Below are 27,947 nucleotides of genomic sequence, written 5' to 3' on the forward strand. Positions count from 1 at the left end.
GTCTTTCACCGGGAAGGAACAACCACGGGAAGGGCATCATCCAAAAAAGAAAACCACCTATGCCAAAACATGGTATCCATCCACAGACAGCTGTTTCGGGGTATATTTGCCCCTCATGAGTGTGGAGTAGCAAACTGGCTATTAGGAGCAGTGCCTAGTAAAAGGACTATAAACATAAGGATGAATGACCTCGGGGAGATCAAAACATCCAACACCGCGGAGACACCATCACGTGTTTCTCAACGCAGTGATCCAGAACACTGCCCCCATGCCTTGTGGGAAATATGCAAATGCATGTAGAAAAGCCACGGAGACACCATCACGTGTTTCTCAACGCAAGCAATAAATAGCCAGGTCTTTCACCGGGAAGGAACAACCACGGGAAGGGCAGCATCCAAAAAGGAAAACCACCTATGCCAAAACATGCGGTGTTGGATGTTTTGATCTCCCCGAGGTCATTCATCCTTATGTTTATAGTCCTTTTACTAGGCACTGCTCCTAATAGCCAGTTTCCTATTCCACACTGATGAGGGGCAAATACCCCGAATCAGCTGTCTGTGGGTGGGACTGCTTCTCGGCCTTCTGGCTGCGATCTTGTGTCGCGGTCAGAGGGGGCGAGTTTTTCCAGGCAGCGTGCTGCTAAATTTTTTCTGCAGTATTCGTATCGGCAGTGAAGACTTAAGATGTTTATCAAGAATACGATTTGTGTGGTCGTGGAAGGTGGTGCCAGAAACAACGTGGTGTATGTGGTTCGTGACCTGCTGGAGGGAAAGGCTGGAGCTCATCGGACTGATATTTTCAGTGTGAACGAATTTCACAATCAAGGTATATATGATGTTACCTTTGTGAGTGAACCTTGCTGTCTGTCTTTGAATGGTTCAGAAGCCATGATGGTGACCCATGCCTGGAGGGAGTGCGAGTGGAGCCTCTGTTTGGGCTCATGGAAAAAGTAGTGACTGTTACCGTCTATAATCCTTACACAGAAGTCTGCTGGAGCAGTTCCTGGCTCGGTACTGCGAATATGTGAAGGGTGGAGAGAAACAGAAAAAGGTGTTGGGCATTTTTTATTGTAAATATGTTTTTCGTGTGAAACTGAGGAAAGACCCAAGTTGTTTGGGAGGTTTCACCCATCCTCCGGCGAACTTTTCAGTGGCAGGTCATAGGGGCTTTCTGTCGTATGCAGGGCAGCCTCTATACTGCAGAAAGTGTTTCCAGTTTGGGCACTTGCAGAACATGTGTGAGAAGAACATGGTTTGCCGTAACTGCAAAAGGCCATCCGGCGGCTCAGTGTCCGATGCCACGTGAATGTGACCGGTGTGGTAATACAGGGCACCTGTATAAGGACTGTCCATATGGTGGGCCATGGAGGCCAACTAGAGAGGAGGAGAGGCCGGAGGAGGAAGAAAAGAAACGTGAGGAGGAGCGGAGGCAGGAAGAGAAAAAAAAAGAGAGAGGAGGAGGTCAAGAAATGGGAGGAAAGCGAGGCATCTGCGCAGCAAAGCGCTGAGGTAATTCCGCCCTCTATGGTTGAGAGATGGCGGCATTAACGGCAGGAGGACAAGGAGGCTGAAAGGAGGAAGGAGGAGCTGGAGGATAAGTTATTCTGGAGAGCCGCAAAGCATGAAGAGCGTGCTATGGTTAAAAATAAAAAGAAAAAAAGGAGGCCCCAGTTACCAAAGCAGAGAAGTTGGGTGTTTCGATGGATTTTGACACTTCTGGGGCGGAGGAGATGGCTGCGTCGTTGATTCTGGATTCTGATCCAGGAAGCATTGGCGTTTTTTCCTCAGAAGAGGAGCCTGGAGGTAGAAAGTGTCCCAGGGAGGATGGTGGGGAAATCTGTGATTCTGAGGTTTGCGAAGGTGGAGGACCCCAAAGGAAGATTGGGCAGAAGAAGACGCGTGTGGAGGAGTGTATGGAGGTCAGCGGCTCTGAAGGCTGCTCAGAGCAGATGGTGGAGGAGGACAGTGGCGGTGCTGTGTAGTTATGTGCTATTATTTCAGTAGCTAGGTGTTTTTGTATATAGCATTTGCCTTTAAAAATGTTTTTTGTGTTTTTCATGTAAGTTGAGTAATGTCATGTTCGTAGGTTGCTTTTTTTTTTAGTATTTTTGTTTCTGTGTATGTGATGGGTTTTCTAATCATATCACAAAATGTGAGGGTCTTTAAAAGCAGGTTGCGACGGGCGGCCATTTTGGATTTTTTTGCAACCCAAAATGCAGGAATTTTTTGTCTGCAGGAGTGTGGGATTGTGGATGGTGTGAACGGGAGTGAATGGCCTCATGGTGCGTCTGTGTGGTCAGGGAGTGCCTGTAATAAAAATGATGGTGTGGGTTTTTTGGTGAAGGGAAATGATGTGAGTTTGTGTGACTATATGGTGATTGAGGTTGGAAGGTGTGTGTTGGCTAATTTTGAGTTTAGAAATGTTTGTTTTTGCGTTATTAATGTATATGCGCCTGTGTGAAAACAGGAGCGTAGAGTTTTATTTGAAAAAATTAATTTTTTTATTCCAGGAAGAGTGCCTGTTGTGATAGTGGATGATATGAACTGTGATGTGGGAAGTGTGAATGTCGATGCGTCAGGGAACGTGTTAATGGATATGGTGAGTGATTTTGGTTTAAAAGATATGCAGCGTGCATGCAAGATAACTCAATTGTTAAAGGGAGGGTGAGAGAGGAGTATGAAAGACATTATGCAGAATGGTTTGGGTGCAGGAGTGATTTCAGAAGTGTGTGTCAATGGTGGGATTGGGTTAAATGGAAAACCAAGAGTTTTTTTTTTAAAACTCGGGTACAAGTTCTGTAGTCAGAAAATAGCAAGATATATAATAATAATAATAATTTTTATTTATATAGCGCCAACATATTCCGCAGCGCTTTACAAGTTATAGAGGGGACTTGTACAGACAATAGACATTACAGCATAACAGAAATACAGTTCAAAACAGATACCAGGAGGAGTGAGGGCCCTGCTCGCAAGCTTACAAACTATGGGGAAAAGGGGAGACACGAGAGGTGGATGGTAACAATTGCTTTAGTTATTCGGACCAGCTATAGTGTAAGGCTCAGGTGTTCATGTAAAGCTGCATGAACCAGTATGTAGCAGTACAGACACAGAGGGCTAATACTGCATAAAGTGTATGAGAACATGATGCGAGGAACCTTATATATAAACCTTCCTTGTAAGCGTTCAATAGTAGGAGGTTATGCTAATTAACAGCCTGGTGCATATATAGTCTGATGTGCATACCTTAATGTTGCTGTATCAAGATGTGCTGCGCTTTCTGGGGTGAATGACTCCGGTTGGTGTAATCGCTGTTCCGCTCTGGAACTGGAGTGTGCAGAGGGGAGGGAGTGTCGCGGCGTGCAGAGCCAGAGGCGCCCCGGCCGGTAGCGTCCCTGGTTACAGGAGGAAAGTAGGAAGATGGCCGGTATACCCAGCCACTCGACCTGAAAGTGACGTCACTTTACTACGAAGGCACAAAGGAGTCAGATACAACCAACGCGTTTCGAGGTGTTACGGCCCCTCTGTGTGTAGCCGCCGTGTAACCAGGGACGCTACCGGCCGGGGCGCCTCTCACTCTTGCAGAGTGAGATTGTATGGCAGTCATTGCATGGGCTGTTGCCGGTGAGGGAGTTTCTGAAAAATCGGGGTTTAGTGAGGAGTGAGAGGTGTCCGAGGAGTGGATGTGGTGGGAGTGAGAGTGTGGTGCATTTGTTTTGGAATTGTCAGTATGCTAGAAGTGTGATTGCAGGTATGGGATGTTTGTGTAAGGACTTGTGTGAGGTGAACTTGTTGTCTTTTGAGCTTTTTATGTTTGGATTGGGTATGTGTGGGGAAAAGGAGAGAGTATTGTGGTTGATGATGGCATGTATAAAAGAGGTATTGTGGGATGTGAGGAATGTGTATGTGTTTAAAAGGAAGGATATTGAGGTTAAAAATTGTATAAAAATTATTTTGGGAAAATTGTATTTTTGCTTTGTGTGTGATCAGAGGAGGAGAGGGGAGGTGGATGCAGAGGGAATTTGGAAGACTAAAAAGTGGAAACATTTTGTTAATGTATCTTGAGGTGTTTTTGTGTTAATAAAAATTTTGTTGTGTTTTCCAATGATGATGGGAATAGCGGGTGCACGGAGTATGTGGCACGCTGTTTTTGGAGATGAGTTCCTTATAGTTTTGGTTACCTGGAACATCCCATCTGAGGGAAAAAAAAAAGCTGTCTGTGGATGGATACCATGTTTTGCCATAGGTGGTTTTCCTTTTTGGATGCTGCCCTTCCCGTGGTTGTTCCTTCCCGGTGAAAGACCTGGCTATTTATTGCTTGCATTGAGAAACACGTGATGGTGTCTCCGCGGCTTTTCTACATGATGTATAAAGCAGTCATTGTATCCAATGTGGTGTATATACTGCAGGCTCTGTGTATCATATGTGATGTATAACAGCTGAGTCTCAGTGTATGGGGAGGCTGTGTGGGGCTCATGTTGTATATGGGGAGGCTGTGTGGGGCTCATACTGTGTATAGGGAAGCTGTGTGGGGCTCATGCTGTATATAGGGAGGCTGTGTGTGGCTCATGCAGTACATATAGGGAGAGGCTGTGTGGGGCTCAATCAGTGTATATAGGGAGGCTGTGTGTGGCTCAATCAGTGTATATAGGGAGGCTGTGTGGGGCTTATGCCGCATATGGGGGAGGCTGTGTGGGGCTCATGCAGTGTATATAGGGAGGCTGTGTGGGGCTCATGCAGTGTATAGGGAGGCTGTGTGGGGCTCATGCAGTATATGTGGGCAGCACGGTGGCGCAGTGGTTAGCACAGCAGCCTTGCAGCGCTGGGGTCCTGGGTTCTAATCCCACCCAGGACAACATCTGCAAAGAGTTTGTATGTTCTCTCCGTGTTTGCGTGGGTTTCCTCCGGGCACTCCGGTTTCCTCCCACATTCCAAAGACATACTGATAGGAATTCTAGATTGTGAGCCCCATCGGGGACAGTGATGATAATGTGTGCAAAACTGTAAAGCGCTGCGGAATATGTTAGCGCTATATAAAAATAAAGATTATTATTATTATTATTATTATATAGGGAGGCTGTGTGGGGCTCATGCTGCATATGAGGCTGTGTGGGGCTCATGCAGTGTATATAGAGAGGCTGTGTGGGGTGTTGTGAATTCTGTTGTCGAGCTCCCTCCTGTGGTCATGAATGGTACTTCGGTGAGTTCGGTCCGTGGGCTCCCTCTGGTGGCTGTGAGTGGAGCTGCTGCTTCTGAAGTTCCTTACACAGGTGACGTGGTTTATCCTTTGGTTGGCTTCTCTATTTAACTCCACTCAGATCGTTTCTCCATGCCAGCTGTCAATGTTTTAGCATCGGTTCAGTTCGCTCCTGCATCTGTCTGGTGTCCTGTCTTCTCCTGCAGAAGCTAAGTTCCTGATTGTTATTATTGTTCTTGTTTCTTTGTCCAGCTGGTTATCTTGATTTTGTCTTGCTAGCTGGAAGCTCTGGGAGGCAGGGTGGCACCCCCGCACCGTGAGTCGGTGCGGAGGACCCTTTTGCACACTCTGCGTGGTCTTTTGTAGGTTTTTGTGCTGACCGCAAAGATTCCTTTCCTATCCTCTGTCTATTTAGTTAGTCGGGCCTCCCTTTGCTGAAACCTATCTCATTTCTGCGTTTGTGACTTTCATCTTTACTCACAGTCATTACATGTGGGGGGCTGCCTATTCCTTTGGGGAATTTCTCTGAGGCAAGGTAGGCTTTACTTTCTTCTCTAGGGCTAGCTAGCGCTTAGGCTGTGACGAGGCGCCTAGGGAGCGTCAGGAGCGCTCCACGGCTATTTCTAGTGTGTGCGATAGGATTAGGGCTTGCGGTCAGCAGAGCTCCCACATCCCAGAGCTTGTCCTGTATGAGTTTAACTATCAGGTTGGGTGCTCCTAACCACCAGGTCATAACAGTGGGGCTCATGCAGTGTATATAGAGAGGCTGTGTGGGGCTCATGCAGTGTATATAGAGAGGCTGTGTGGGGCTCATGCAGTGTATATAGAGAGGCTGTGTGGGGCTCATGCAGTGTATATAGAGAGGCTGTGTGGGGCTCATGCAGTGTATATAGAGAGGCTGTGTGGGGCTCATGCTGCATATGGGGGAGGCAGTGTGGGGCTTATGCTGCATAACGGAGAGGCTGTCTGGGGCTCATGCTGCATATGGGGGAGGCTGTCTGGGGCTCATGCTGCATATGGGGGAGGCTTTTGTGAATTCTGTTGTCGAGCTCCCTCCTGTGGTCGTGAATGGTACTTCAGTGAGTTTGGTCCGTGGGCTCCCTCTGGTGGCTGTGAGTGGAGCTGCTGCTTCTGAGGTTCCTTACACAGGTGACGTGGTTTATCCTTTGGTTGGCTTCTCTATTTAACTCCACTCAGATCGTTTCTCCATGCCAGCTGTCAATGTTTTAGCATTGGTTCAGTTCGCTCCTGGATCTGTCTGGTGTCCTGTTTTCTCCTGCAGAAGCTAAGTTCCTGATTGTTATTATTGTTCTTGTTTCTTTGTCCAGCTGGTTATCGTGATTTTGTCTTGCTAGCTGGAAGCTCTGGGATGCAGGGTGGCACCCCCGCACCGTGAGTCGGTGCGGAGGACCCTTTTGCACACTCTGCGTGGTCTTTTGTAGGTTTTTGTGCTGACCGCAAAGATTCCTTTCCTATCCTCTGTCTATTTAGTAAGTCGTGCCTCCCTTTGCTGAAACCTATTTCATTTCTGCGTTTGTGACTTTCATCTTTACTCACAGTCATTACATGTGGGGGGGCTGCCTATTCCTTTGGGGAATTTCTCTGAGGCAAGGTAGGCTTTACTTTCTTCTCTAGGGCTAGCTAGCTCTTAGGCTGTGACGAGGCGCCTAGGGAGCGTCAGGAGCGCTCCACGGCTATTTCTAGTGTGTGCGATAGGATTAGGGCTCGTCCTGTATGAGTTTAACTATCAGGTCGGGTGCTCCTAACCACCAGGTCATAACAGGAGGCTGTGTGAGGCTTATGCCGCATATGGGGGAGGCTGTGTGGGGCTCATGCTGCATATGGGGGGGAGACTATGTGGATCTTATGCTGCATATAAAGGGCTGTTGGGGGGGCACATACGATATACAGAAGGGGCTGTGCTCGGGTTCAAACGATATATAGGGGGATGTCAGCATTCATAAATATGCTCAATATTAAGTTATAAAATATTAATAAAATTATCAATAATATAAAAATTATATCGATATTAATAGTAACAGTTATTAAGGTTGAAGGAAGACTAAGTCCATCTAATTCAACCCATAGCCTAACCTAACATGCCCTAATACGTTGATCCAGAGGACGGCAAAAAACCCCATGTGGCAAAGAGTAAACTCAACACTGGGGAAAAAATTCCTTCCCGACGCCACATACGGCAATCAGACTAGTTCCCAGGATCAACACCCTATCAAGAAATCTAGTGAGCAGAATTAATTTCGGCCAATTAGTTCGGCCCTCCACAATGGTCACGGTCTCTCGTGGCCCCTCGGGAAAATTAATTGCCCAACCCTGCGCTATGATGTATAAAGCAGTCTGTGTATCCAATGTGGTGTATATACTGCAGGCTCTGTGTATCATATGTGATGCATAACAGCAGAGTCTCAGTGTATCCTATGTGATGCAAATACAGCAGTCTCTGTGTAGTCTATATGGTGTACATAGCAGCCTCAGTGTATCCTATGTGATATATACACAGCATTCTCAGTGTCTATTTGATGTATATACAGCACAGCCTGTTTTTCAAATATGACACAGTATTCTCATTGTCCTCTATGTGATGTAAATAGCAGTTTCAATGTATCAAATGTGATTTACATACAACAGTTTCGGTGTTTACTATGGTTAGAATAACAGCAGTCTCGGTGTATTAAATATGCTGCATATTCAACAGTCTTTATGGCTCCTATGTGAAGGATACGCAGCAGTCTTAGTGTTTCTTATGTGATGTTCACAGCAGCCTCAGTGTAACCTTTGTGATGTAAAAACAGTAGTCTCACTGCAACCCATGTGATGTACACAGAAGTCTCAGTGTATCCTATTTGATATATACCCAGCAGTCTCAGTGTATCCTATTTGATATACACCCAGCAGTCTCAGTGTATCCTATTTGATATATACTCAGCAGTCTCAGTGTCTTCTATGTGATTTATACCCAGCAGTCTCAGTCTCTTCTATGTGATTTATACACAGCAGTCTCAGTCTCTTCTATGTGATTTATACACAGCAGTCTCAGTGTATTTTATGTCATGTACAGACTACAACAGTCTTTGTGTCACCCATGTGATTTATATACAGACGTCTCAGTGTATCCTATGTAAAGTATACAGCAGTTTCGGTGCCTCCTATGTTATGTATACAGCATGTGTTCTCTATGTGATGTATATACAGCAGTCTTGGAGTCTCCTATGTGATGTGTATACTGCAACCGCACCACTGCTTGAGGTTTATAAATATAACTTGAGCAGTAATTAATTTCCCATTGGAAAAGCAGTTGCGATTAGCAAAACCATCACTACCGCCTGACATCACAGGCACTCCGAAGAGAAGCAGCTCCGCAGAGTGGATGGAAGAAGTACCCCTGGCAGAAGCCCTGGTGGTCTCTCAGCTAGGTCCTGGCCACAGCGGCTACGTACCGGTATCATCCGGTAATTGGCCCCATACACTGTATCAGCCACCAGCAGGGTAGATGGAAACAGCATAGAAATATTGTTATTTCCTCCATTCCCTGCGTCTAACTCCATTTTTATTAACCCCTTGTGCACCAAATCAGTATGGACCAAAGAAAAACTAAATCCACACGTCCCATCCTCAGGGCTCCTGTACTAGGTGCTGCATGCTGGGGGATGGTGCCGAGGACTAGGGTGCTGGGCGCACTTGCAGCAAGTCCTAGTCTTCACTTCCAGCCCACGACCCGACAGCTCTGGTCGCTCCATATAGTGAAGGGGAGGGAAATACACAGAACCGAACCGCAGCAGCGCAGCACCCCGCATCCAGCAGACACGCCAGGTCCCGTGGTGCGCCCGCCGAGCGGCCACGCACACACCCTCCTTCTCACCAAACGTCGCAGTGAATGGAGCAGTTAGTGCGCATGCTCTGGAAATGGTCTCTTCTCTCTCCATCCTTCCCAGACCCGCCCTTCTTCTCGGTGCCGTTAGTCGGCGATTGTCTGTGACAGCCTACATCTCGATGGTACGAGGCGGTGATTTATGGACACAGCAGGTTGCACACTTAACCACTTAGGTCCCGGAGAGGTGAGGACTCGCGCTGCGGGCGGTGGGTGCACATTGGCGGCCTTGATAAGAGTTTGGGGTCTGTGCCCGGACGGATCTCGCCGTCACCGCAGCCTTTGTGTAGCTCTGCACTCGGATGCGTGATCGTGGCAGCGATCTGACTTCTACCAGACGGCAGAACGAGGCAGAGCTGTCCTTCACCCCCTGGCACGGCTGTGCACTAGCTGGTCCTGGTGCCTGGCATGGAGGCTGTGGAGCCATATGATACATGGCAGGCCTATGCATTATGGATGGCAGCTAACCTAGTGCCTTTGATGCCATCACACGGAGCACAGCACACCTATTCCATTTTGGTTTGTAAAAAAAAAAAAAAAAAAAGTGCTACAACACTTTCATTAATGAGCGCTCTCCCCATAATGGGTACTGGCCGTGTCCTCTTCTGGTGTGCCTCCCCATAATGAGTACTGGCCATGTCCTCTTCTGGTGTGGCTCCCCATAATGAGTACTGGCCATGTCCTCTTCTGGTGTGGCTCCCCATAATGAGTACTGGCCGTGTCCTCTTCTGGTGTGGCTCCCCATAATGAGTACTGGCCATGTCCTCTTCTGGTGTGCCTCCCCATAATGAGTACTGGCCATGTCCTCTTCTGGTGTGGCTCTCCCCATAATGAGTACAGGCCGTGTCCTCTTCTGGTGTGGCTCTCCTCATAATGAGTGCTGGCCGTGTCCTATTCTGGTGTGTCTCTCCCCATAATGAGTACAGGCCGTGTCCTCTTCTGGTGTGGCTCTCCCCATAATGAGTACTGGCCGTGTCCTCTTCTGGTGTGCCTCCCCATAATGAGTACTGGCCGTGTCCTCTTCTGGTGTGTCTCTCCCCATAATGAGTACAGGCCGTGTCCTCTTCTGGTGTGGCTCTCCTCATAATGAGTGCTGGCCGTGTCCTATTCTGGTGTGTCTCTCCCCATAATGAGTACAGGCCGTGTCCTCTTCTGGTGTGGCTCCCCATAATGAGTACAGGCCGTGTCCTCTTCTGGTGTGGCTCTCCCCATAATGAGTACTGGCCGTGTCCTCTTCTGGTGTGTCTCTCCCCATAATGAGTACTGGCCATGTCCTCTTCTGGTGTGGCTCTCCCCATAATGAGTACTGGCCGTGTCCTCTTCTGGTGTGTCTCTCCCCATAATGAGTACAGGCCGTGTCCTCTTCTGGTGTGTCTCTCCCCATAATGAGTACAGGCCGTGTCCTCTTCTGGTGTGGCTCTCCCCATAATGAGTACTGGCCGTGTCCTCTTCTGGTGTGTCTCTCCCCATAATGAGTACTGGCCATGTCCTCTTCTGGTGTGGCTCTCCCCATAATGAGTACTGGCCGTGTCCTCTTCTGGTGTGTCTCTCCCCATAATGAGTACAGGCCGTGTCCTCTTCTGGTGTGGCTCTCCTCATAATGAGTGCTGGCCGTGTCCTATTCTGGTGTGTCTCTCCCCATAATGAGTACAGGCCGTGTCCTCTTCTGGTGTGGCTCTCCCCATAATGAGTACTGGCCGTGTCCTCTTCTGGTGTGTCTCTCCCCATAATGAGTACAGGCCGTGTCCTCTTCTGGTGTGGCTCTCCTCATAATGAGTGCTGGCCGTGTCCTATTCTGGTGTGGCTCTCCTCATAATGAGTTCTGGCCGTGTCCTCTTCTGGTGTGGCTCTCCATAATGAGTACTGGCCGTGTCCTCTTCTGGTGTGGCTCTCCTCATAATGAGTACTGGCCGTGTCCTCTTCTGGTGTGACTCTCCCCATAATGGGTACTGGCCGTGTCCTCTTCTGGTGTGGCTCCCCATAATGAGTACTGGCCGTGTCCTCTTCTGGTGTGGCTCTCCTCATAATGAGTACTGGCCGTGTCCTCTTCTGGTGTGGCTCTCCCCATAATGGGTACTGGCCATGTCCTCTTCTGGTGTGGCTCTCCTCATAATGAGTGCTGGCCGTGTCCTATTCTGGTGTGGCTCTCCTCATAATGAGTGCTGGCCGTGTCCTCTTCTGGTGTGGCTCTCCATAACGAGTACTGGCCGTGTCCTCTTCTGGTGTGGCTCTCCTCATAATGAGTACTGGCCGTGTCCTCTTCTGGTGTGAATCTCCCCATAATCGGTACTGGCCGTGTCCTCTTCTGGTGTGGCTCCCCATAATGAGTACTGGCCGTGTCCTCTTCTGGTGTGGCTCCCCATAATGAGTACTGGCCGTGTCCTCTTCTGGTGTGGCTCTCCTCATAATGAGTACTGGCCGTGTCCTCTTCTGGTGTGACTCTCCCCATAATGGGTACTGGCCGTGTCCTCATCTGGTGTGGCTCTCCACTTAATGAGTACTGGCCGTGTCCTCATCTGGTGTGGCTCTACCCATAATGAGTAGTGGCCGTGCCCTCTTCTGGTGTGGCTTTCCCTACAATGAGTACTGGCCGTGTCTTCTTCTGGTGTGGGTCTCCCCATTATGAGTACTGTCCGTGTCCTCTTTTGGTATGGCTCTCATAATGAGTACTGCCAGTGTCCTCATCTTGTGTGGCTCTCCTCCTAATCAGTACTGGTCGTGTCCTCTTCTAATGTGGCTCTCATAATGAGTATTGGTCGTGTCCTCTTCTGGTGTGACTCTCCTCCTAATCAGTACTGGCAGTGTCCTCTTCTGGCATGGCTCTCCACATATTGTGTACCTGCAGTGTCCTCTTCTAGTGTGGCTCGCCACATAATGAGTACTGGCCGTGTCCTCATCTGGTGTGGCTCTCCCCATAAGGAGTACTGGCTGTGCCTCTTCTGGTGTAGCTTTCCCTAAAATGTGTACTAGCCGTGTCCTCTTCTGGTGTTGGTCTCCTCATAATGAGTACTGGTTGTGTCCTCTTCTGGTGTGACTTTCCTCATAATCAGTACTGGCCTTGTCCTCATTTGGTGTGGCTCTACCTATAATGAGTACTGCCCGTGCCCTCTTCTGGTGTGGCTTTCCCTACAAAGAGTACTGGCCATGTCCTCTTCTGGTGTGGGTCTCTTCATAATGAGTACTGGTTGTGTCCTCATCTGGTATGACTCTCCCCATAATGAGTACTGTTTTTGTCCTCTTCTGGTATGGCTCTCATAATGAATACTGGCAGTGTCCTCTTCTTGGGTGGCTCTCCTTCTAATCAGTACTAGTCGTGTCCTCTTCTGGTATGGCTCTCATAATGAGTACTGGTCGTGTCCTCTTCTATTGTGGCTCATAATGAGTATTGGTCGTGTCCTCTTCTGGTGTAGCTTTCCTCATAATCAGTACTGGCCATGCTTTCTTCTGATGTGACTCTCCCCATAATGAGTACTAGCCGTGTCCTCTTCTGGTGTGACTCTCCTCATAATCAGTACTGGCAGTGTCCTCTTCTGGTGTGGCTCTCCCCATAATGAGTACTGGCTTTGCCCTCCTCTGGTGTGGCTCTCTCCATTATGAGTACTCTCCGTGTCCTCTTCTGGTATGGCTCTCATAATGAGTACTGGTTGTGTCCTCTTCTGGTGTGGCTCTCCCCATTATGAGTACTCTCCGTGTACTCTTCTTGTATGGCTCTCATAATGAGTACTGGCAGTGTCCTCTCCTAGTGTGGCTCTCATAATCAGCACTGGTCGTGTCCTCTTCTGGTATGGCTCTCATAATGAGAACTGGTCATTTTCTCTTCTAGTGTGTCTCTCATAATGAGTATTGGTCATGTCCTCTTCTGGTGTGGCTCTCCCCATAATGAGTACTGGCCATGTCCTCTTCTGGTGTGACTTTCCTCATAATCAGTACTGGTCGTGTCCTCTTCTAGTATGGCTCTCATAAGGAGAACTGGTCTTCTAGTGTGGCTCTCATAATGAGTATTGGTCATGTCCTCTTCTGGTGTGGCTGTCCCCATAATGAGTTCTGGCCGTGTCCTCTTCTGGTGTCTCTCTCCTATAAGATTGTAGTAGCATCATACGTAGTGAAGAGGCAGTGACCCACAAAGTTCCAACACAAAAGTTTCCTCACAGCATTAACATAAATGCATATAACTTTAGTGTATATTATCAGTGTTCAGTTCACACCAGTTCATAGCAATACATATCATATGGCTTTAGATTTACAGTCCCTAAAGTCCAGACTTACCTTGTCCAGTTTCCCTGGGCGACCGCACGCCATATTACAGTCTCCATATACACGTTGTCACGATCCATGTTTGGATCTGTGGCAGATCTGGTTTCCTTCAGATTAAAGGTACCGTCACACATAACGATATCGTTAACGATATCGCTGCTTTTTGTGACGTAGCAACGATATCGTTAACGAAATCGTTATGTGTGACAGTGACCAACGATCAGGCCCCTGCTGGGAGATCGTTGGTCGCTGGGGAAAGTCCAGCACTTTATTTTGTCGCTGGATCTCCCGCTGACATCACTGAATCGGCGTGTGTGACACCGATTCAGCGATGTCTTCACTGGTAACTAGGGTAAACATCGGGTTACTAAGCGCAGGGCCGCGCTTAGTAACCCGATGTTTACCCTGGTTACCGTTGTAAATGTAAAAAAACAAACACTTCATACTTACATTCCCGGTGTCTGGTCATGTCCCTCGCCGTCAGCTTCCCGCACTGACTGGTGAGCGCCGGCCAGCCGTAAAGCAGAGCACAGCGGTGACGTCACCGCTGTACTTTATGACCGGCGCTCAGTCAGTGCGGAAAACTGAAGGCGAGGAACATGACCAGACACCGGAATGCAAGTATGTAGTATTTGTTTTTTTACATTTACAACGGTAACCAGGGTAAACATCGGGTTACTAAGCGCGGCCCTGCGCTTAGTAACCCGATGTTTACCCTGGTTACCCGGGGATTTCGGGATCGTTGGTCGCTGGAGAGCTGTCTGTGTGACAGCTCTCCAGCGACCAAACTGCGACGCTGCAGCGATCGACATCGTTGTCTGTATCGCTGCAGCGTCGCTTAGTGTCATCGGGGGTTAATGCAGTTTTTCCCCGGTTGCCCTGGTGTAATTGCATTGCAGCTTGTTCTGCTGATGTGGGTGGTGACCACTCCCACCATCCTTTAAAAGGTCACCTGGTTCATCAGCTGACTGTTGGTTATACAGGTCCTTTGGATACCAACCTTGCTGGAATAGGAGCTTGCTGAGTGCTGTTCTACAGCTGAATACTTATTCCTGGTGCCTTACTCTGCTGTGCATTGCAGCAGAGAATGCTAAGTGTGGTGTTATTGTTTCTTTGTCCCTTTGTTGTTTGTAACTCTCCCAGTGTTGTATTAGTGCAGCGGTGGGACCAGTGCTCTCACCTGCCAGTTACCTGCATAGGAAGGGAAAAACCGCACAAAATCAGCATCAATTCTGCTTAAAAAAACGCACTAAAACCGCATAAAAACTGCAGTAAATCCGCAGCTGCGGATTCTGCCAGGAGATGTGGATTTTGTGCAGAAAATTCTGCACCTCTTTTCTTACGTGTGCGCATAGCCTTAGTTAGATAAAAATAATAAATTTTTTATTTTTTCCATTCTTTTCAGTTAGTGTTAGGGTTGGGGCTAGGGTTATGTTGGGGTTAGGGTTGTGTTGGGGTTGCGGTTTTGTTTGCGTTACAGTTGGGCTTATGGTGGTGTTATGGTTGGGGTGGTGTTATGGTTAGGGTTGGGGTTAGGGTTGTGATTAGGGTTAGGGGTGTGTTGGGTTTGGGCCGTGTTAAGGTTGGAGTTAGAATTGGGGGATTTCCACTCTTTAGGTACATCAGGGTTCTCCAGACGTGACATGGTGCCGGCCATTGATTCCACCCAATCTTGTGTTCCAAAAGTCAAAAGGTGCTCCCTCCCTTCCGAGCCCTGCTATGCGCCCAAACAGTGGCTTTCCCCACATACGGGGTATCGGCGTACTCAAGAGAAATTGCACAACAAATTTTGTTGTCTATTTTCTCCTGTTAACCTTGTGAAAACAAAAACGTTTGGGTCTAAAGTAAATGTTTTGTGAAAAAAGTTACATTTTTTTCCTTCCACATTGCTTTAGTTCTTGTGAAGCACCTCAATGGTTAATAAACTTCTTGAATGTGGTTTTGTGCAGTTTTTAGAATGGTTTTACTTTTGGGTGTTTTCTGTCATATTGACCCCCTTAAAGTTACATCAAATGTGAAATGGTCCCTAAAAAAAATGGTTTTGTAAATTTTGTTGGAAAAATGAGAAATCGCTGCTCAACTTTTAACTCTTATAGTGTCCTAAGAAAACAAACTTGTTTCCAATATTGTGCTGATGTAGACACGTGGGAAATGTTATGTATTAACTATTTTGTGTGACACCACTCTCTTGATTTAAGGGCACAAAAATTAAAGTTTGAAAATTGCTAAATTTTTGCTAAATTTCATGTTTTTTTTCATAAGTTAATGCAAGTCACCGCTTCAACGCAGTAACCTACTTATCCCTGTGTGGCCCATTCATATAAGTTAAACCATAATCAGGTTCCTCGCATCATGTTCTCATTCACTTTATGCAGTTATTAGCCCTCTGTGTCTGTACTGTTACATACTTAGGCTGATAACTGGTTCATGCAGCTTTACATGAACACCCGAGCCTTACACTATGGCTGGTCCGAATAACTAAAGCAATTGTTACCATCCACCTCTCGTGTCTCCTCTTTTCCCCATAGTTTGTAAGCTTGCGAGCAGGGCCCTCATTCCTCTTGGTATCTATTTTGAACTGTGATTTTTGTTATGCTGTAATGTCTATTGTCTGTACAAGTCCCCTCTAATTTGTAAAGCGCTGCTGAATATGTTGGCGCTATATAAATAAAATTATTATTATTAAGTCATAGCGAAGAAATATTACCACTAACATAAAGTACAATATGTCACGAGAAAACAGTCTGAGAATCAGTGGAATCGATTACAGCGTTACAGAGCTATAATCTCATAAAGTGACACTGGTCAGAATTGTAAAAATTGGCCTGGTCATTAAGGTCAAACTTAGCTTGGTCACTAAGGGGTTAAAAGGAACACAACATTTTGATTGCTTTTCTATTTACTCTTGAGTTTTTTTTGGGAGGTGGGACAAACAAAACACATCAATTTTGGTTTAAAGGGGGTTGTGCCATAAAACATTGCCAAACGAAGGGCTCCATAAATACAATGTTTATTGTATCAGATATTGATAATTGATAATTATTTTTATTATTTGGATCTTTCTGTATGTGGCATTTTCATTTTATGTTTAGATTTTCATTATTTTTGGGTGCATATTCTGTGTATTTTTTTTATTCAGTCTTTTAAAAGGGGCAGGAACAAAAATATCCCCGCTGTTCTGGCACTTTCTTTTTCTGGTTCCTTTGTACTTCCTTTGGGTTCGTTGTGGTTCCTTTGGGGCGTTCACCCTGACGCATAAATGACAGTTTATTTTGGCGAACCACTTAGATATCACTAGTGACTGCTAGCATTGGGGTTGGCACTGATGCAGGTAACCCCGGCTGGTACCTGTCCAGGACGCACCTGTCCATGTTATTATCCGTCCTTCTAGGAGACTTGTCCACGTATCCGCATGGTCGCTTGTATGTAACAGTGCAGGAATTGCTACAACTTTCATTCGCACCCTGCAGTTGTGTCCTGTGGCTCTGGGGGTGGGGAATGGGATGGCATGGTGGGCAAGCTTCCTTACACCGTCTTGTGGCCTAGATGTCACTGTCAACATTGACTGAGATTGGCATTGTTGTGGCCGCAAGAATGGACCGAGAGCTGTATGGCACAGCTGGCACTGACAAGCTGTACCTGCACTATCAATATATTACACAAGTTGGTGGGAAGTTCATTGTTTTCATGACAGTAGTGTACGTCCGGGGGCGGAAAGTGCTTAAAATGATGCAAAACACAAATCTTAGCTGCTTTTGAGCAGGAAGTGCGGCGGCGTCTAAAAATCACTAAAATTGACAAATCTCCGGGCCCGGATGGGATACACCCTCGAGTACTGCAGGAATTAAGTACAGTCATTGATAGACCATTATTTTTAATCTTTAAAGACTCCATAATAACAGGGTCTGTGCCACAGGACTGGCGTATAGCAAATGTGGTGCCAATATTCAAAAAGGGAACAAAAACTGAACTCGGAAATTATAGGCCAGTAAGCTTAACCTCTACTGTGGGTAAAATCCTGGAGGGCATTCTAAGGGATGCTATACTGGAGTATCTGAAGAGGAATAAACTCATGACCCAGTATCAGCACGGGTTTACTAGGGACCGTTCATGTCAGACTAATTTGATCAGTTTCTATGAAGAGGTAAGTTCCAGATTGGACCAAGGGAACCCAGTGGATGTAGTGTATATGGACTTTTCAAAAGCTTTTGATACGGTGCCACACAAAAGGTTGATACATAAAATGAGAATAATGGGGATAGGGGAAAATATGTGCAAGTGGGTTGAGAGCTGGCTCAGGGATAGGAAACAAAGGGTGGTTATTAATGGAGCACACTCGGACTGGGTAGCGGTTAGCAGTGGGGTACCACAGGGGTCAGTATTGGGCCCTCTTCTTTTTAACATATTTATTAATGACCTTGTAGGGGGCATTCAGAGTAGAATTTCAATATTTGCAGATGACACTAAACTCTGCAGGGTAATCAATACAGAGGAGGACAATTTTATATTACAGGATGATTTATGTAAACTAGAAGCTTGGGCTGATAAATGGCAAATGAGCTTTAATGGGGATAAATGTAAGGTCATGCACTTGGGTAGAAGAAATAAGATGTATAACTATGTGCTTAATTCTAAAACTCTGGGCAAAACCGTCAATGAAAAAGACCTGGGTGTATGGGTGGATGACAAACTTAAATTCAGTGGCCAGTGTCAGGCAGCTGCTACAAAGGCAAATAAAATAATGGGATGCATTAAAAGAGGCATAGATGCTCATGAGGAGAACATAATTTTACCTCTATACAAGTCACTAGTTCGACCACACTTAGAATACTGTGCACAGTTCTGGTCTCCGGTGTATAAGAAAGACATAGCTGAACTGGAGCGGGTGCAGAGAAGAGCGACCAAGGTTATTAGAGGACTGGGGGGTCTGCAATACCAAGATAGGTTATTACACTTGGGGCTATTTAGTTTGGAAAAACGAAGACTAAGGGGTGATCTTATTTTAATGTATAAATATATGAGGGGACAGTACAAAGACCTTTCTGATGATCTTTTTAATCATAGACCTGAAACAGGGACAAGGGGGCATCCTCTGCGGTTGGAGGAAAAAAGGTTTAAGCATAATAACAGACGCGGATTCTTTACTGTAAGAGCAGTGAGACTATGGAACTCTCTGCCGTAAGATGTTGTAATGAGTGATTCATTACTTAAATTTAAGAGGGGACTGGATACCTTTCTGGAAAAGTATAATGTTACAGGGTATATACACTAGATTCCTTGATAGGGCGTTGATCCAGGGAACTAGTCTGATTGCCGTATGTGGAGTCGGGAAGGAATTTTTTTCCCCAATGTGGAGCTTACTCTTTGCACATGGGTTTTTTTGCCTTCCTCTGGATCAACATGTTAGGGCATGTTAGGTTAGGCTATGGGTTGAACTAGATGGACATATAGTCTTCCTTCAACCTTAATAACTATGTAACTATATATATGCAAACTGGTATGAAAATGTGTTCATTTTCTATTCTTTGTTTTTTAGTGAATTTCCACGTATGAAAGATTAAAACAGAAGTGGAAACATGAGTTTGACATCATGGTTTTTAGTGAGCAGTGGAGGCACGCGACATAGACTCCCAAGGGAAATGATTTTTGTCGGGAGAGATGACTGTGAGCTTATGTTACAGGTAAGTTACTGCTTTACTATTTTGCCCGCTATAATAATCCAGTGTTTTCTCCAATGCACTTGTCCAGTAATGAGGAAATATGTTGTAAAATATAATCCTAAATTCTTTCCCTCAGTGGTCTGTTCTGGCCTTTTGTGACCGAAAAAAATCATATACTAATTGTAAAGCAAACAAAAAACAAAACCTTACAGCTTGCAAAGGGTTACTTTTTAACTGTGAATCCCGGGCTTCCCTTGATTAGCCCATTTATTTGCTATTCAAATGATAAAATCCGTTTTATTTTCAAAACTAAAAAGTTTATATTTCTGTTTTTTGTGTATTGTAAATAACAAACCCAAGAAACCCCAAATACTACCTGTAAAAAGCCATATCTGTAACAATATAAAAGTGAAACAAATTTAGTTAAGATGGATATAAAAAGTCTACACACCCTGTACAAATGCCAGGTTTTGGCAAGTAAAAAAAAAAATAATACCAAGAAAAATAATTTCATTTTTTTTCCCTCCACTTTTTAAACGGGTACTCTCAAGTTGTCTCTTGAACCGCTCAGAGCAATGCAATCTCCTTATCTCTGGTGAGTAGGCCTGTAGTATTGCCGTATTTTACGGACTATAATCCGCACCGGACCATAAGACGCACCTAGGTTTTTGTTGTAAATTCTGCTTTTGGGCTCCCTCCGGTGGTTGTAGGTGGTAATGCAGTTGTCCCTGGGCTGCAGTCCTGGTCAGGTGTATCTGCTGCTTGCAATTCTGACTGGGGTATTTAGGTTTGCAGGATTCATTAGTCCTTGCCAGTTGTCAATGGTTTTTATTTCTGATCTTCTGGTTTTCACTGAGGATGTCGGTTATCTGGGTTGTTTGTGACCGGTTCTCTAAGATGGTTCATTTGGTGCCTTTACCTAAATTGCCTTCCTCTTCGGATTTGGTTCCGTTGTTTTTTCAGCATGTGGTTCGTTTGCATGGTATTCCGGAGAATATTGTGTCCGACAGAGGTTCCCAGTTTGTTTCTAGGTTTTGGCGGGCCTTTTGTGCTAGGCTGGGCATTGATTTGTCTTTTTCTTCTGCGTTTCATCCTCAGACAAATGGTCAGACCGAGCGAACTAATCAGACTTTGGAGACTTATTTGAGATGCTTTGTGTCTGCTGATCAGGATGATTGGGTGGCTTTCTTGCCATTGGCCGAGTTTGCCCTTAATAATCGGGCTAGTTCGGCTACTTTGGTTTCGCCTTTCTTTTATAATTTTGGTTTTCATCCTCGTTTTTCTTCTGGGCAGGTTGAGCCTTCTGACTGTCCTGGTGTGGATTCTGTGGTTGACAGGTTGCAGCAGATTTGGGCTTATGTGGTGGACAATTTGGTGTTGTCTCAGGAGGAGGCTCAACGTTTTGCTAACAGTCGTCGGTGTGTTGGTTCCCGGCTTCGGGTTGGGGATCTGGTCTGGTTGTCTTCCCGTCATGTTCCTATGAAGGTTTCTTCTCCTAAGTTTAAGCCTCGGTTTATTGGTCCTTACAGGATTTCTGAGATTATTAATCTGGTGTCTTTTCGACTGGCGCTTCTGGCCTCTTTTGCGATCCATGTCTTCCATAGATCTTTATTGCGGAAATATGTGGAGCCCGTTGTTCCCTCTGTTGATCCTCCGGCCCCTGTGTTGGTTGATGGGGAGTTGGAATATGTTGTTGAGAAGATTTTGGATTCCTGTTTTTCGAGGCGGAGGCTTCAGTACCTTGTCAAATGGAAGGGTTATGGCCAGGAGGATAATTCTTGGGTTTTTGCCTCTGATGTCCATGCCGCTGATTTGGTTCGTGCCTTTCATCTGGCTCGTCCTGATCGGCCTGGGGGCTCTGGTGAGGGTTCGGTGACCCCTCCTCAAGGGGGGGGGGGGTACTTTTGTGAATTCTGCTTTTGGGCTCCCTCCGGTGGTTGTAGGTGGTAATGCAGTTGTCCCTGGGCTGCAGTCCTGGTCAGGTGTATCTGCTGATTGCAATTCTGACTGGGGTATTTAGGTTTGCAGGATTCATTAGTCCTTTCCAGTTGTCAATGGTTTTTGGGAGGTGTTGGACCTCTGTCTGGTTTCTCCTGCTTAGCTGCCAATTCAGCAAAGATAAGTGTCTGTTTTTTTTTCTTTGGCACACATGCTGTGTGCTGGATTTTTGATTGTATTTCTGCTCTGTGTGTAGGATTCTCTGGAGTTGCAGATATACGTTCCACGTCTTTAGTTAGATGGAGGAATTTTTTGTATAATCTGCTGTGGATATTTTTGGAAGGGTTTTAATACTGACCGCACAGTATTCTGTCCTATCCTTTCCTATTTTAGCTAGAGTGGCGTCTTTTGCTAAATCCTGTTTTCTGCCTGTGTGTGTCTTTCCTCTCCTACTCACAGTCAATATTTGTGGGGGGCTGCCTATCCTTTGGGATTCTGCTCTGAGGCAAGGTAGTATTCCTATTTTTATCTATAGGAGTATTTAGTCCTCCGGCTGTGACGAGGTGTCTAGGGTTTGTTAGGAACACCCCACGGCTACTTCTAGTTGCGGTGTTAGATCAGGATTTGCGGTGTTAGATCAGGATTTGCGGTCAGCACAGTTACCACCTACTCCAGTGAAAGTTATTCATGCGGCTCCAAGGTCACCGGATCATAACAGGTTTTAGAGGAGGAAATAAGGAAAAAAGTTAAAGCAAAAAATGTGGTCAATTCTGTACTTAATATCCCCTATCCTGGTATGCATGGCTCCCTCATCCCCATCCTGGTATGCATGCCCCCTTATCCCTATGCTGGTAGGAATGGTCGCCCACATCCCTATACTGGTATAATTGGCCCCATCGCTGTCCTGGTATGCATGGCCCCAAACCCCGCTCCTGGTATGCATGGCTCCATCCTTATGATTGCACCCCCCATCCTGGTATTCATGTCCCCATCAGAGAACATTAAAAAAGCAAACCATTACACTTACCTACCTCGCAGAGTCCTATCCCAATTCCAGCAACTGCTTTATGCTTGTAAGCAGTGCATGGCAGGGACGTCATGCGCTGCTTGGAAGCTGAAGGGTAGCTGCCGGAATACTCAATGCTCTGCCCGCCGGGACTGTGTGCGCGCAAAGCTGTGAGTATTCATTGCTCTCTAGCGAGCACAGTGTCAGCCGGAGTCTTCCTGCAGCTGTCGGCGGTCACGTGTGCCGATACTTAAGAGAAATTGATATTCATGAAATGGGGTGATGAACTCCGGTGAACTCTCACGGCGGCTCAGTGATACACTGTGGGAGTGATTACTTTCTGTCAGTGTATCGCTGGCTGTCTTTGAGAGCAGTCACATCACTGATGTGACTGCTCTCAAAGTGATCAGGATCGTCATGGGACATTATGGATTATCTTCTCTGCGGATAGGTGAGGAATATTGTATTGGCTTTGGTGGATTAAATGAGTTTGTCACTATTTCAAGTAAAGGACTTTATTCTTGGTGTCTGTGTTTTTATACACTATCACTATTGGTTAGTAATGGATAGGTGTCTTATTGATTGGGCTTGTTGTCATCTGACATTACAAAGGTGACATCAACCTCACAAATATGAACCCCACTTGCCACCGCTATAGGGCAAGTGGGATGAGTGAGGCTAAGCGCCAGATTTGGCTCATCTTATAGATGCGCCATTTCTCGGCATCTGAGAGCTGATGTTTTTAGCCTGAGGGGCAATATCCATGGCCCCTTCCTAGGCTATTAATATCAGCCCACAGCTGTCTGCATAGCTTTTGTTGGTTATTAATTATAGGGGGACCCATGTCATTTTTTTTTTTTGGAAGGGGGGGGTCCCTCATTTTAATAGTCAGTAAAGGCTAAGTATACAGTTGTGAGCTGATATTAATAGCCTGAGAAGCTCCATGGGTATTACCCCCTTCCCAGGCTATAAACAACTGCCCCCAGCCGCCGGCGTTCCCTCTGCTAGTTACTAAAATTACAAGGGAGCTCATGCAATTTTTTTTTCTTTAAAATTAACAGTTGCTGTCTGGTTACAGCCTATGTGTGTTTGTTCCGTTAACGCGACTACATAGGCTGGTGACAATGTGTGCATAGGTTTCTGTGTGTATGTGTTTACTGATTGGCTTAGTATTGAGGGAGTTGGGCTGTGTGTCAGTGTGTGCGTGTCAATGTGAGCGCGTGCATGTGAGCTTGAGTGTGTCAGTGTGAGCGCTTGCGTCTAAGCATGTGAGCGTGTCAGTGTGTGTGTGATTGTGAGCGTGAGTGTATGTGGGTGTGTCAGCGTGAGCGCTTGCGTCTGAGCATGTGTGTGTGTGTGATTGTGAGTGTATGTGGGTGTGTCAGCGTGAGCGCTTGCGTCTGAGCATGTGAGCGTGTGGGCGTTAGTGATGAGCGAATATACTCGTTACTCGAGATTTCTCGAGCACGCTCGGGTGTCCTTCAAGTACTTTTTAGTGCTCGGAGATTTAGTTTTCTTCGCCGCAGCTGAATGATTTACATCTGTTAGCCAGCATAAGTACATGTGGGGGTTGCCTGGCTGCTAGGGAATCCCCACATGTAATCAAGCTGGCTAAGAGATGTAAATCATTCAGCTGCGGTGATGAAAACTAAATCTCCGAGCACTAAAAAAATATCGGAGGACACCCGAGCATGCTCGGGAAGTCTCGAGTAACGAGTATATTCGCTTATCACTAGTGGGCATGTGAGTGTGTGAGCGTGTGTGTGTGTGTGTGTGTGTGTGAGAGAGTGTGAGCGCGTGCGAGTGATCATGTGTCAGTGTGAGCGTGTCGGTGTGAGCGTGAGTGCTTGCGTCTGAGCATGTGAGTGTCTGTGAGCGCGTGCGATTGATCGTGTGATTGTTAGTGTGAGCGTGTCAGCGTGAGTGTGTGAGTGTGAAAGAGCGTGTGGGTAAGTGGGAGCACGAGTGTGAGTACGTGAGCCTGTGAGCTTGGGCATGTGAGAGCGTGAGTGTGAGCGTGTGTGAGCATGTGAGTTTGGGCTTGTGAGAGCGTGAGCATGTGTGTGAGCGTGCAAGTTTGGGCGTGTGAGTGTGTGAGTATGTGAGTGAGAGCGTGAGAATGTGGGAGTGTGAACGTATGTGTGTACCTAAGCATATAAGTGAGTGCGTGAGCTTGGGTGCGTGAGCTTGAGTATGTAAGCTGGAGAGTGAGTGTGAGAGCGTGAGTGAGCATGTGTGAGCGTGAGTTTGTGAGTATGAGCGTAAGTGTGAGCGTGGGTTTGTGTGTGAGCATGTGAGTGTGAGCATGTGTGTGTGAGCACCAGAGTGTGAGCGTGTGCATAAGCGTGTGTGTGAGCGCGAGTGAGCGTGTGCGTAAGCGTGTGAGAGCATGAGTGTGAGAGTGTGCGTAAGCGTGAGTGGGCATGAGAGTGTGTGTGTGTGTGTGTGAGTTTGGGCGTGGGCTTGAGTGTATGGGTGAGTGTGAGTGAGCATGTGCATAAGCGTGTGTGTGAGCATGAGTGTTCTGCCTTCCTCCACGTAGGATGCTGTGTGGATTCCAACATACGGCTAAACCTTCATCCACATCCCAGTAAACAGACTGTGTTGATGCTTAAGTCTTATTTATTAGGGTGATGATAACCAAAACTATAACGTTAAACAACAATGGGGGACAGTATTCATAGTAGATGATCGAATAGTGAATGATGTTGATGTACAAAGTGGATGTTCAGTGAATAATCATAGTGGATGACTGATCATTGTGGATGACTGGTGAAAAACTGTAAAGAATAACAGCATTTCAGTATATGCACATACAGGGTGCAATCACATAAATAACTGGGACATTACAGCAAGAATTATACCGAGAGCATTACACAGTAATTCTAACAGCACTGCCCTATTCTATACAAAAATGCATCTATCTACATGCAGAGTACACCTGAACCTAACTGCAAGCTGCAAAGCACATCTGCCTAACTATATCTGACTATACGAGCTGCATAAGGCTTAAATACTAACACAAAACATAAGATGCATTAAACCTTTATAAACGTACCGAGATCCGTTAGGACAGGGGTAAGGAAGTAAGCGAGACAGGAGCACGTGTGCCTCTGTTCAGATCTGAGGAAAAATGGCTACTGAAGCTTGTCTTCACAAGAAGAATGTGGGCGGAACTAACCCATAAGACATTGCTCTTAGGAGGGAAAGGTTGGTAAACAACATGAAAAGTAGGCAACTGATGACCTCCAGTGGCCACAACTTGAATAACATGATAATTAACTTTCTGCACATTAAGATGGGCAGAACAATGAGCGTGTGAGTTTGAGTGAGCGTGTGCGTAAGTGTATGAGTGAGTGTGACCGTGTGAGTGAGCATGTGCGTTAGTGTATGAGTGAGTGTGAGCGTGTGACAGTGTGAGTGAGCATGTGCATAAGCGTGTTGAGTGAGCGTGTGCGTAAGTGTATGAGTGAGTGTAACCGTGTGTGTGAGCATGTGAGCATGTGAGAGCGCGAGTATAAGTGTGTAAGCACGTGTGTGAGTGTAAGCGGTGAGTGTGTGAACGTGCATGTGTATTTCCCAGTTTGATACAGCGAGCTGCACCAACTAACAGAATCCTTTCTGCCTGCCATCCTCGGTGACCGTCTACTTGTCAGTATAAGACTATGTACACACGTTGCGGATTTGCCTGTGGAATTTTCTGTGCGGATTCTGCATCTCTTGGCAGAAAACCCAGGTCAAAATCTGTGTGTTTTTTATGCGGATTTCATGTGTTTTTGTTGTGGATTTACTGCATATTCTGTGCGGATTTCATGCGTTTTTTACCCCTGTGGATTTCTATTCTGGAAGGGTGCAGAAATGCTGCAGATCCGCACAAAGAATTGACATGGTCCTTCTTTTGATCCACAGTGTTTTCCGTGCGGAATTTTCCGCACCATTAGCACAGCATTTTTTTTCCATTGATTTACATTGTACTATAAATCACTTGCGGATCTGCAGCGTTTCTGCGCGGGAAAAAAACGCGGATCCGCAGGAAATCTGCAACGTGTGCACATAGCCTAACTTTGCTGTCACCAACAAAGTGGCTCCGCACTGTGATCCTAAATGTCATCCTCTCTTATCCCTTAGCAAACCCCCAGAAGGGGAGAGGAGGAGACATCACACACATAGGAGTAGTCTCAGCCCATTATTACTGCAGTGCAGTAATGTGAGCTAGTTGTACACTAGGTTTTTGTTAAATTTCAGTAGCTGCTCCCCCTAGTGTTTAAAAGTGGAAATACCAAACTTTTAAAATTATTTTTCATAGTTTACTAAATTGTAAACAAATGAAATTTTGTGCAGTAGCATCTATTGAAACGCAAGAGATCCTACTGCTCAGGCGACTAAGATCCAACAAAATAAAATGCCTCAATATAATGAATAGATACATATCATACATCGTATCAGGCTACAGCGCCTGCATGATGAATGTTATTTATTTTATTTGTTTTTCAAACGATCGTATATTCAGTATGTAAAATAGGGGAGGTCACTGAAGGATCAGTGACCTGTGATAAGATATGCAGATGAATATGTAAGCAGAGCTCCACATAACGGCCACCCTGGAGCAGGAGAATCTCACCAACTGAAAACTACAAATACAGATTTAAAAACAGCCACAAGACAGATTTCATCACCCTGGTATCCTTTTAATCAGTATTAGGGTAAGTTCACACAGGGCGTTTTTTTTCTGCAGCTAAACCTGATCATCTTGGCAGGAAAGAAGCTGCAGCAAAAGCGCAGGTTTAGGTGCGTGTTTGCTGCGTGTTTTGCAGCGTTTTTGGTGCGTTTTTTGCCATGCATTTTTTTTATCTTTGTGCATACCAATAAAGTTGAGTGCACACATGGGGAAAAAAAACAACTTCCTGTAGATAGAATAGATAGAATGAATAGATCGATACATTACCTGCGGTATCATCTTCCCCGGCATTTTCCCACGGTGCAGAGGTTACCTCAGGTCAGGCTGTGAGGGAGCGCCGGCTCGGTGACGTCACCGCTAGTTACTGAGCCTGCGCCCGCTCCGTCTCATTCATTCCCCAGTCGCTTACAGCCAGGAGCGGTCGCATTAGCAGCGCTCCCGGTTATAAGCTTTATCTCACCCAGATACTGCGTGGGACACTCATTACATCGGACTACGACGGATCAGGGAGTATACTTTTTTTTATTTTATTTTTATTACAGAAGATCAATGGCTTTGCTTTGGAATGGCAGAGTAATAAAAAGATTGCAAAACTGTGGTGTTTTAGTTCATTAAAATACTTTTTTCTGCGTGTGTGTGTGTGTGTGTGTGTGTGTGTGTTTATTTAACCCTTTAATTACTAAGCTGACTTAATGTCATCTTACAATAGCAAGATGACATTAACCCCTTATTACCCCGCTTGCCACCGCTACAGGGCAAGTGGGAAGAGTTGGGCAAAGCGCCAGAATTGGCACGTCTAATAGATGCGCCTTTTCTGGACAGCTGCGGGCTGCTATTTTTAGGCTGGGGGGCCTACAGTGCCTACAAGTAGTATTCAACCCCCTGCAGATTTAGCAGGTTTACACATTTGGAATTAACTTGGCATTGTGACATTTGGACTGTAGATCAGCCTGGAAGTGTGAAATGCACTGCAGCAAACAAGAATGTTATTTCTTTTTTTTTTTTTTTTTTAAATTGTGAAAAGTCTTTTCAGAGGGTCTTTTATTATTCAACCCCTCAACCCACCAGAATTCTGTTTGGTTCCCCTAAAGTATTAAGAAGTAGTTCAGGCACAAAGAACAATGAGCTTCACATGTTTGGATTAATTATCTCTTTTTCCAGCCTTTTCTGACTATTTAAGACCCTCCCCAAACTTGTGAACAGCACTCCTACATGGTCAACATGGGAAAGACAAAGGAGCATTCCAACGCCATGAGAGACAAGATCGTGGAGGGTCACAAGGCTGGCAAGGGGTACAAAACCCTTTCCAAGGAGTTGGGCCTACCTGTC

At 46.0% G+C, this 27,947-nt stretch overlaps 1 protein-coding gene across 9 annotated transcripts in view; it reads left to right on the plus strand.

Annotated features, from left to right (window-relative positions):
• Positions 1-27,947, plus strand: part of CEP170 (centrosomal protein 170) — a 303,057-nt gene that overhangs the window by 80,547 nt on the left and 194,563 nt on the right. For 4 of the 9 annotated variants that reach the window (XM_069769421.1, XM_069769423.1, XM_069769425.1 and 1 more), the window contains exons 1-2: positions 9,107-9,269; positions 18,873-19,017. In XM_069769421.1, coding sequence (XP_069625522.1) covers positions 18,913-19,017 — 105 coding nt within the window. In that variant the 5' untranslated portion in view covers positions 9,107-9,269; positions 18,873-18,912. Of the gene's footprint in view, positions 1-8,973; positions 9,270-18,872; positions 19,018-27,947 lie in introns of those variants that run through there. The other 5 variants (XM_069769420.1, XM_069769422.1, XM_069769424.1 and 2 more) reach the window with 3 other exon arrangements.

Source organism: Ranitomeya imitator, chromosome 5 (genome assembly GCF_032444005.1).
Source record: "Ranitomeya imitator isolate aRanImi1 chromosome 5, aRanImi1.pri, whole genome shotgun sequence".
Lineage (NCBI taxonomy): Eukaryota > Metazoa > Chordata > Amphibia > Anura > Dendrobatidae > Ranitomeya > Ranitomeya imitator.